At 44.2% G+C, this 11,766-nt stretch overlaps 1 protein-coding gene across 1 annotated transcript in view; it reads left to right on the top strand.

Annotated features, from left to right (window-relative positions):
- The first annotated feature begins 677 nt into the window (after nt 1-677).
- Nucleotides 678-11,766, top strand: part of CDYL (chromodomain Y like) — a 143,222-nt gene continuing 132,133 nt past the window's right edge. Inside the window, exon 1 of the mRNA XM_083188003.1 lies at nt 678-1,112. Coding sequence (XP_083044129.1) covers nt 1,089-1,112 — 24 coding nt within the window. The 5' untranslated portion in view covers nt 678-1,088. The remainder of the gene's footprint in view (nt 1,113-11,766) is intronic.

Here is an 11,766-nt window from a genome sequence, read left to right as displayed (position 1 = left end):
AATTTATAACCATTTTATAATTAAACAGCAAATAGGTGACAAAATAGTTATAATGAGTTGACATATTTGAATGTTGAGAACTAACTCATAACAGCATATTGCTTCAATTGACACAGTTCCCTGCATATACTAAGATTAACTGTAAACACTTGCAAAAGCTGGGATTGACAGCTAAAATTGAGAGGTCTTTGAAAATACTTTCTCCACTTCTAAATGGAAAATGGTCCTTGTTACCATGTTTTAGCAATTTACAAAACACCTACTGTACTACTATATTGTAATCCGGAAATCAAAGTTCAGCTGCCATAGTGTACATTTGTTGAATGGTTTTGGAATAAGTGCCAGGATGGGAGCTGTCCTACTGCTAGCTTATGGCAGCACCACGGGCAACTCTGTAACAGGAGGTTTTAGGGTGTGTTTGGTGTGACAGACAAGGTCGCCCTCTGATTCACATCCTATGAGTTTCAATGTGTTCAGCAAGTCATTAGGCTGAGTGAGCAGTGTGCCAGTGGAGACAGTGTGGGCTTGGGGTGGCCACAGAAGAGTCCCCAACACTCATGCCAGCTCCCCAGCGGAGGGGAGGTGTGTATTAGACACGGGGGTGGGTGAGAGTTGGAAGGACAATGGGAGGGGTAGAAGGAGTGGAGTAACCAGCGACCTAGCGACTCCGACGAAGAGAGGAAGGAGGGAGGGGTGTAATAATGGAGGTGGGCGGTTCGGTGCTTGGTGCTGAAGGATACACTGAAGAAGAAGAAGCTCCCTGAGCTCGGATCGCGCTTCTACACCCGCCCTCTCCCCCCCTCCTCCTCCCTATCTGCGCTCGATTGTGGATCCTGTGGAGCGCCGGGGATCCGCCGCTGCTGTAGAACTGAGTGTGTGTACACGGACACATAGAGGCAGCAGCAGCAGCAGCAGCCGCGGCTCGGTGTGCCCGTGTGAGTGTGCCCGAGTGAGTGTGCGAGGCGGCTGCGCAGCTCCTGTGCGCACTCTACCACACTGGCATTCAGAGGAGGAGGCCAGGCACACAACTGAAAGAAAGTACTCTGCCCAGCCCGGCAGCGGCTCCCAGACCCCCGGCCCCCGCCAGCATGGCTTCGGAGGAACTCTATGAGGTACTGTAACCCGGGGAGACCGGCCGGGAGGACACCCCGCCGGGGGCGGTTGGGAGAAGGGTGGGGAGACACTGACCCCCTCCAGCCAGCTCCTCTTCCCCTTTCCTCCTCACTGCCCCCCCTCCTCTTGTTGTGCCCCCATATCCCGGGCGGCAGTTGTGTGTGCGGGTAAAAGCTCCCCAGTGCGGAGTTACTCCCGTCTCTGCTTCCTCCCACCGGCAGCTGCACCTTCATCTTCCTCCTCCTCCTCCTCTTCCTCATAGTAGTACTAGGCTGTAATAGCCCGTGTGCGGCTCATCAGCAAGCAGTTTGCTGGACAGAAATCCTAAGAGCAGCTAAGTGGTGGCCCGGCCTTCCTCTTCTTCCTCCTCTTCCTCCTCTTGTGCAGCCGTGATGAGGAAGATGAGGGGGAGTACAGGCAGCCGTGACAGTGACTTTGCTGTGTGTACTGGGGTGTCTGTGGGGAAAAGTGCTGTCAGAAGTCACAGCAGCTACTTGGTTATATTAGTACTTTTATAAACTCCTTCCCCAACGTAATGGCTGCAGGGACCGACTACAGTCCCAGATTGTGAGTAAAAGTCATCTTGGTGAATGTGCTGAGGCAGCAAGGCACGTAGCGTGTGGAGGGAGGGGGGAGACACGTGTGATGGGGCAGAGGGGCATGGACACGTGTGATGGGGCAGGGGGGCATCGAGAAGATTGGCAAACTATTTATCTCTTATAACTGTAGCTGATGACTTTTGGTGGACGTAGTTCATCTTGATTCTCTTGTCCCAACTCTCCCATGCTCAATCACCCACAGAGATATTCAGCACTGTAATTGGAAATATTTATCACCTTGGCTTTGCTTTAGAAAAGTATCATTCAAACGTGACAATGTAACAGAACGATGAACATATTGTGGTCAAGTAAACCCACTACTTAATGGGCATATATCTGGCAAGCCTTATTGAGGTAACTTTTTTGTTCAAAGTACCTACTTTTGGCTACGGTAGAGAGTTGGACAAGTCATGTCTGGGTGATGGCCAGTGGTGAAGGCTAGTTAATGAAATATAGTCTTATTTTTGTTTTGTTTATGTTTGCTTCACTAAGGAATAGTATAATTTCTTGTTTTTACATAATGACAGTGGTTAATACACCACATAATGGAAGAGTATATCAACTTATATACACAATAACTTCAAAGATTGTTTTACGATATATACTTGTGTGACGCACAAAAAAATAAAGTAACAATCTCTTACATTATTGTTAGCTTTTATAAATGGCAAGCTTTAAACTTGCTGTTTTTGCATCCTTAAGGTTTATGTTTTACTAAACTCTTATGTGAAGTGTTCTTTATTTTAGCAATAGTTTTGCTTTCCCTTCAAACACAAAGCAATTGTGCCATTTTCTAGGATTTTGTATAGAATGTAAATGAGTCACCTATGAGTATATTTCCCTTCATGGCTGTCAAAGACTGCAGTTACAAAGTAAATATTGTTAGTGGTGAAAAAAGTGTATAATTTGTTGATTAAATGGGCATTGTGCCACTGAGTTTGACCACTATGCGCCATACTGTACATTAAGTCTACTGATGTCTAGTATTGTGCAGGAGGGATGAGCAACATTCTCCCACTAAAAAGTAACTGAACCCAATGCTTTTTTTTTTGATGATGATGGAAAATGCAGAGGGCATTAATCCAGAATAATCCTTAAATGTTGTTTTTAATGCATATTTCTGATTTAAGTCATCATATTTGACTCTGCCCATCATACCGTTGGACATCAACACGTGCTTTGTAGATGGGGTATATTGATCCTGGAAGATTAGTCTCCTGAAAATAAATGCTACTACATTGGGTAAAAATGAATATCCCATGACATTAAGTGGAGATTGACAGAACCCTTTGCTATTGGAATCTAGCTTTTTCTTTTAAGATTGGTGCCATGTGTGCACTCATCTTTTGTCTAAAAGCCAATATCATTAATGATATCGCCGTTAAGCCTGCCCCACAGCTGCTGCATGCCTTGTTGGGTATATTGTCAACGTTAAGCTTAAGAAGGACAAAAATGAGCGCTATCGTTTAAAAAGTTGTCTAGTGTGTGTGTCTGTGGCTTAAAACCTGTTGAAAGATGATTTCAAGTATCTGACCAGTTACCTACCTCCAATGTTTGGTAATACATTGCCTGTGGTCCTCACCCCTATGAAGTCCAAAAAATACTTAATTGCTGTGATAACTGCATTGCAACCTATGATGTCCTGCTATGTGAAGATTTCTTTAGATAACTTTTGATGGAACTGGCTGCTCACACTCTCTTAAATTTGTTCATCTGAAGTTTCTACCCTGCTTTGCCTTGAGCTTAGAATTCATGGATGTTAAAATCTAGAGACAATGTTGCTCTTTCTCCCTAGAAGTTTTTATGCTATTAGACACAACATTGCTTATAAAATATTAGTAAGCTGAGCTTTCTTGGTTTATTAAAGCATTCCATGTGCTTCTCAACAACCCTTCCTTTTCAAAGTCTGAGATCTCTTCTTGCAGCTAGGCTAACAATAATTATAGGCAACCACTCAGTTCAGTAGATATCTATATGTCCCTTTATCATGCCTCTGTGTTATTTATTAAGTACATTAGTACACGAGCCATACCTGCATGGCACATCTTGTTGTATAATATGCATGGTTTTCTTAATTTATCTAGGCGTTTCCATTTGTATTTCTTTTGCCTTCTACTTATAGCTTAAGTACCATATATACTCGAGTATAAGTCAACCCGAATATAAGCCGAGGCACCTAATTTCACAACAAAAAACTGGGAAAAAACTTATTGACTCAAGTGGGACCCTCACTCGAGTATAAGCCGAGAGGGGCTTTTTCAGCATAAAAAATGTTCGGAAAAAGTTTTCTTATACTCAAGTATATAGTGTATATCCAGAAATTATACTGTAAAATCTAGAACATGTATTTATTTATAGAGTGATTACTTATTATCTAGTGCTGTACCTTGTGGTGGGCTTTGGACACAAAATAAAAGTTAAAGATGACCCTACCTGTATGAGCTTACAATATAAGATGTGAGGATAACTCATGAAACACAAGGTAGAAGAATAACATTGTATTTTCTGGTGGCCTTCAGCTGTGTACACATTAGGTGATACAGTGGGCCTTATACAATTGTCATCACACCTGATGTCCCGTCTAAAGTGACAAAAGATTGTGGGGCAATATGCAATTGATGTTTGTCTCGTTGATCACACTAATTAAGGTTGGGTTTATCCACGCATAGCAGCTAAAGCAGACCAAACAAATGGGTGGGTTGGCAAAAGTCCCATTTGACTGCTCAAACATGTGACTTCACAGAAATGTCAGCATCCGGACATGGCCTAATGGAGCTACATTTGAATAGTTTCATTGGGCGTTCTCTAGTGGCAAACAGATTAAGGCTTTAAAATTGTTTATATTGTCCAGTGTGTATGCACTGTGTGCTTCCATGGATTGTTCATTGTGTCTTCAGGTAAGTACTGAATGCAGATCAATCTGATGATCCCATTAGCAATTTTTAGCACATCACGCAGTGTGTTCGGTCTATCTACAAATTGAACCTAATCTCTCAAAAGCCAGAACGAAGCCCAATATATGGCTAGGTCAATTTGTCTGGCAGTTCAAGGACAATTGATGACATTGCGGCCTTTGCACATCATGTGATAGGTACCCACCTTTAGAGTTTGTTATAATAAGTGAACATTTACTCTAGACCTCTTACAACACTAAGCTGTTAGCACCATACATTTCCTTCACTATTTTTCATAAATGACCCTGTTGTAAGTATCTCCGTTTGAAGATTTTGTGCGTTACCCTTATGTTACTTGGTACCATGGTCTGCTGGAAAAATAGTGGAGATCACCAAAGGAGGAACAAAGTTGTCAACAACAATGAGAGTAGAACTCGCTGGCACTGAGATGGTATTCATTAGCTCTTATAATCAACAGTGGTTTTCAGTTCTGCCACTAGGAATTTTGGGACCCGTGACTGATTTCCAGTCTGGGTCCCACCTCCCTTCATCTCCCGACCTTAATGCAGCACCGGCTGGTGAGCCAATCAGAGCTTGTGTACCGGCAGCCGCTCTGATTGACTCAAAAGCCAGTGCAGCATTTTAATTGGCCACCGGCGTCCTGCATTGAAGAAGCCTGTGCTTCCTTCGGTGCACCGAGTGCAGTACAGCGGAGGGTTGCGGTGGGCACTGCCCAGGCCCTTCCAGAGGCCGGGGCCTGGGACAGCTGTACCCTCAGCACCCCCCTGTTGGCAGCCCTGGTGGTTTTGGTGTGATGATAATTGTTCACATCACCACATTTTGCCTCTGTCTTTTTAAAAAAATATATATTTTATGTTTGTGAGCAGATTATTTTGTAAGAGGTAGAGAAATCCATCTCTAACTGCAATTCACATGCCAACTATGCTATATGCCTCTTGCATTTTATATTTTGAAGAGCTTGTCTTGATGCGGACGTTCTAAAAATTCTAATTTTATTTTCTTAAAAATACTTAAAATACTTTCTTCTTAAACCTTAAATACTATAACTTCTTCTTATGCTGTAAAATACTCTGTTGGCTTTTCCTGAAGTTGAATTACATTACTGTACATCTTTATCTTACAATGTGACGCTACAGTAACATTGTTTTTGTGGTGTGTTGTAGACTGTTGCAACTACAAATGTTCTGAGTTTGCACCTTATTCTGGTCCACACGCAATGCTGGCAATTTCGCAGCATTGCTTGTTGACCAAACGCCACCCACCCCCCCTCGCACTGGCCGATCCCCAGCACGGCTGCAAATAGATGATTTACATAATTATTTACGGAGCTGTTACTGTGAACTGATCACTTAATGAACCTATAGAATCTCATGATGTTATTTGCTTAGGCTATGCTACATACCTCTACTACGGTGAACTGGTCTTTGTTTATTATGCGTTAATTTTGTGTCTCTTGCTGAATCTGTCTTTGATTGATCCCTGTGTTACTATGAACTGGTTCTTGTTTGTTGTACACCTCCATCATTGCATTGGTGCTCACTGTTTTTGGGGCTCTCGCTTTGTTTAATTATTGCATAGGACTATCAGTATTATAGAGGGTACACATTGTGAGATGTGCACTATTTTTATATTTGATTTTGCTTAGAAGCAAAATCGAATTGGAATCAAATGGTTTTTCTTCATTCTATGCAGATTAGATCCCAATGCGCACTCCCGAGTAGTGTAGATCGAATAGAAAAATAGTCTTGGCAGACAAGCCTATATAGTACAGATATGTACTACCTCACCGTGTGTATGCACCTTTAAGAAATCTTAAAGAGTCTAAATTTGCAATTGGTCCTGCTTGGCTGGTAACCTGTTGCATAATAACCTAGGCAAGCCTGGAAACAACCAGAAAAAAGGTTTCAGTTGTCCAAGAGATTTAAGTCCACTTTTCCCTTTGACCTGGTCAGTAGAAAAGTGTGGGAGGGGCCTTCAGTAGTGGATGCCTTGGTATCCAGATTATCCAAGAAGGTGGTACTCCCAGTTTCGGGGTCCGCCACTCTGAAAGATAGTTCAGATAAAAAGCTGGATACTACCCTAAAAGCCATATATACGGCCAGCGGGGCATCTTTGAGGCCAGTCCTCACCAGTTGCTGGGTGGCCATTCATACTTGGGCATCACAGATCCAGGAAGGCATGTTGGCAGATATGTCAACGGCACAAATTGCAGAAAAAATTACGCCATATACAAGACACTGCAAAAGTGCTTTGCGAGGCGCAAAAGGAGCTGGGGGCCATTATCGCCCGCTCATCAGACATGGCGGTATCGGGGTGCAGGTCCCTGTGGTTACGCCAGTGGGTGGCAGACGCTGATTCCAAGCGTTATGTGGAAAGCCTTCCCTTCCAGGGAGATAAGTGGTTTGGCAGTAAGTTAGATGACCTCATCTCAAAGGCAACGGCGGGGAAATCCTCATTTCTTCCGACCACGGCCACACAAACCAGACGGCCCTTTACTGGACCGTTGAATCAATCCTTTAGGCCTTCCAAGCCTAAACAGAGGATGAGAGGGGCTTCCTCTGTGGCCAGAGGTGGCAGAGGCAAATTCAGGAGGGCTCCAGCATCACAGGAGCGCGCCTCCAGTTCGGCTACTTTAAAGCCTGACTCTGGGTCCCCCACGCGAGACAGCCTCGAGGTGGGGGGTCGTTTGGCGCAGTTCAGCCAAGTATGGGATTCCTCTCACTTGGATTCATGGGTGAGGGATCTTATTTCCAACGGCTACAGGCTGGAGTTTGCCGGACTGCCCCCTCACAGGTTCTTTCAATCAGGATTACCAGCAGCTGCGGAGGATCAGGTAATACAATGCAAGCAGTGCACAAGCTGGTAAAATCACTGGTCATAGTCCCAGTCCCAGTGGTGGAACAGGGAAGGGGTTATTACTCCAACCTGTTCGTAGTGCCGAAACTGGATGGTTCGGTACGTCCCATACTGAAACTAAAGACTCTGAACCCTTATTTAAAGGTTTGCAAGTTCAGAATGGAGTCTTTAAGGGCAGTGATAGCAAGCCTGGAGGAGGGGGAATTCCTTGCGTCATTAGACGTGAAGGACACCTATCTCCACATTCCTATTTGGGGCCCGCACCAGGCGTTTCTGAGATTTGCTCTGAAAAATTAGCATTTCCAGTTCAGAGCCTTGCCATTCTGCCTATCGACGGCCCTGTGCATCTTTACCAAAGTAATGGCAGAGATGATGCTACTGCTAGGAAGGAAGGGGGTAAACATCATCCCTTACCTAGACGACCTGCTGATCAAGGCAGGATCAGAGCAGGTATTCTTACAGGATATTGTCACGACCAAACAAGTCCTGACATCCCATGGATGGATTCTCAATTTACAGAAATCCTCCTTGACACTGACAAGACGTCTTCTCTTTCTGGGAATGATACTGGACACAGAAAACCTAAAGGTGTTTCTTCCCCAGGAAGGGGGAGGCCATTCAGACTCTGGTCCTGGAGGTCCTAGCCAGGACTCGAGTGTCTGTTCACTAATGCATCCAGTTGCTGGGGAAAATGGTAGCCACATTTGAGGCAATCCAATTTGGGAGGTTTCACTCCAGACTTTCTAATTAAATGGTCAGTCTCCCACCTCCTGATGCACAAAAAGATATTCTTGTCACGTCAAGCTTGACAATCACTCCTCTGGTGGACCCATGCTCCAAACCTGTTGGCAGGAAGGAGATTCGGGATCCAGGATTGGATACTCCTGACAACAGACGCTAGTCTGTTGGGATGGGGAGAGGTGACAGAAGGCAGGTCCTTTCAGGGCCGATGGAACTTGTGGGAGTCAAAGCTGCACATCAATGTCTTGGAATTGAGGCAGTGTATTATATGATCCTGCAAGCTCAACCCCTACTCCATCACCAGGCTGTCCAGATACAGTCCGACAATGCCACAACTGTGGCATACATCAACCGCCAGGGAGGAACAAAGAGCAGGTCATGCATGAGGGAGGCCACAAAGATTCTGCTTTGGGCGGAGCTGAATGGATCAGCAATATCGGCCATCTTTATCCCGGGTGTGGACAATTGGGAGGCAGACTTTCTCAGTCGTCACGACCTCCATCCTGGGGAATGGAGCCTCAACCCCCAAGTCTTTGCAAGTATTGTGGTTCAATGAGGCTGCCTGCAAATCGACCTGATGGCATCCAAGTTCAACCACAAGGTGCCCAGGTATTGCTCGAGAACCAGGGATCCTCTAGCAGAAGCAGTGGATGCCCTGATGACTGCCTGTTCATACAACCTAGTGTACTTGTTCCCTCCTCTTCCGCTACTCAAAAGAGTATTATTCCATGTTTACCCCCAAGAGATCCCAACCGAGAAGAGATTGGTTATGGGTCATATACTCATAGCCGCACGAGCTAACGTAGCTCAAAAATGGAAGCAGCCTACCCCCCCCATCCCTCCTACAGGTGATTCTGAAGATGAACCATTACTTCCTGATGGAGAATGGCCCCCCATTTAACATGACACCATCCTCGCCTATCTCCTATCGCTGGCTATTATGTCACGCATATGTGACAGAAGGTGAGGGAGCCAGATTCTTCCCCCGCGCATCCACATCAGACCCCCGCCAGTTTAGCTTAAACGAGCCTGAAGAGTCATGATAGGGACAGCGACCGGAGGACACTACCTTCTCCCCCCCCCCAGCCTGTAAAACTGATATTATGCTCAGCAAAGATTAATCGGAAACCCTATTGCTCATTTACTATGCACATATGTTATGCCTGTACTACATTACTCGCTCTGCGTAGCGAAGTGTTTGATTTTCTATTTGTCTGCTACCCCCTCCCCTTCCCCACCCCCCCTGATAATGTCTCCCCTTTTCTAATTTCTGTACCCCATATTCTGAATATACTACAATAAAAATTTATTGAAGTAAAAAAAAAAAAAAAAGAGTAAGAAACCAAAGGGTGGAAGCCATAAGCCATCCTCGTAGCACCAGACTGGCCAAGACGGGCATGGTATGCAAATCTTCAGGCCCTTTTATTGAAGGAGCCGTGGGGTCTTCCTCTCACAAGCGATCTTCTCACTTAAGGTCCCTGCATTTACCAGGACTTACCAGGGCGGCTTCATTTAACGGTCTGGAGGTTGAGCGGCAAATCTTAGCCCACGAGGGCTTATATGCCTCAGTCATTTCCACCATGACTCAAGCCAGAAAACCAGTCACTACAACCATATTTGGAGGAAATATGTAGGGTGGTGGGAAAAATATGATTTTCTGCCTGCAAAATTTAACCTGAACAGTTTTTTCAGATTTTTACAGGAAGGACTGGATTTAGGCCTACGTTTGGATTCCTTAGAAGTCCAAATTTCAGCTCTATTGATATTTTTCCAAAATAAGTTGGCTGTATTACCAGAGGTACAGATGTTTTTACAGGGAGTTCTTCATATGCAGCCTCCTTGTGTGCCACCAACAGCACAATGGAGCTTGGATGGGGTCCTATTGTTTTTACAATCCTCTTGGTTTGAACCTTTGTCATCAGTGGACATGAAGTATCTCACGTGGAAGAATGGATACGTGCAACTGTACAACAGGCTTATGCGGTGGCTGGATTGGATACGCCTTCAAGATTGAAGGCACATTCTACTAGGTCAGTGGGCGCATCCTGGGCGGCTGCTCGGTGTGTCAGCTTTGCAGCTTTGTAGAGCTGCTACCTGGTCGGGCAGCATACATTTGTAAGATTTTACAAGTTTGACGCCCTGGCCAAAAAGGATACCCAGTTTGGGCGGGCGGTACTGCAGCAGTCTCCGCACATTCCCACCCATTATGGAAGCTTTGGGACTTCCCCAATGTCTTAAGACGATTCCCAGTATCCCATAAGGATGATAGTGAAAATAGGATTTTAATACCTACCGGTAAATCCTTTTCACGAGATTCTTATGGGATACTGGCCACCCCCTCAGTGTGGGGGTCTTGCTGCAGTTGGTTACTCCGTTGAGTATTCCATCCTGTTCCACTACGGAGGCTTTCTTGTTGTTGTTGTATGAACGGTGTGCTGTGCTGGTACAAATCTCACCACGTTTTACACATGTTTGGTTAAAAAAAAAAATAATATTTATATATATATATATATATATATATATATATATATATATATATATATATCTCCTCTCATATGTTTCATCCTCCTTCGGGCACAGTTTTTCCTTAACTGGTTCGTGGGAGGGGTTTCAGAGGGGAGGAGCCAGTACACCCAGATACCCTCTAATACCCCAATGTCTTAAGACAAATCTCAGTATCCCATAAGGACTTTGTGAAAAGGATTTACCAGTAGGTATTAAAATCCTATTTTAAACTTTACATACAACTAACTGTGGTTCTCAGTATACCATTAGCTTAGAATGTATAATCCCACAATTATCTGGTCTATGAAATAAATTTAATTTGCCTCAATATATTGTAGAAGCCCTGCAATTCTCAATCCATATGACATGTTTTCTGACATTTTGAAAAATAAAAATATATAAAGGTCCTGTTGATTGTATGCCTGGAGCCTTATAGTATTTACTTTTTATCTGAGCCTGAACTGTCCCCATTCAGAGGGAGGTTCAATTATCTGAGCCACCGGCAGCCAGTAGATGTATGCAAAAATAGCTATTCAATTGTTGCTCCATTTGGGCATGTTCAGCTGCTGGCACCAGCATTTCAACTCACACCCCATGGCTTTGGAAACCTGAGATGAGCAAAGAGCGACAAGCTTGCACTAATTTCTTTGGTCACATTTAGTTGCTTTACACTGTTAAACGGATTTAAAAATACTTAACGTTAGATAGGAGATTGAGTGTGATAACATTTGCCCAGAGTGTCTATTAAAACAAACCTTCTACCTTGCCTTAATTGATGAGTGCTAAATTATATTGCTATATTCAATAAGTGTCCTTGACCTTTAATTCCGTAGCTGTTTATGAATCTCCACCAAGATTAGTTTATGAAGGGTACAACTTATTGTGAATTCATCTGGGTGATGAAAGGAAGACTGCTTTACACGCCACATTAGTTATGGGCATTTTTAGGAGTTAGTACAGGTTGAGTATCCCTTATCCCTGGTTTGACAGCAGTCTTAATGAGCTAAAGAAAAGGGGCCGTCGAATTGAAAGACAAT

This window comes from Crinia signifera, chromosome 5 (assembly GCF_055691185.1).
Source record: "Crinia signifera chromosome 5, ASM5569118v1, whole genome shotgun sequence".
NCBI lineage: Eukaryota > Metazoa > Chordata > Amphibia > Anura > Myobatrachidae > Crinia > Crinia signifera.
Note: the sequence above shows the minus strand (reverse complement) of the source record. Positions and strands in the feature narration are given on the sequence as shown.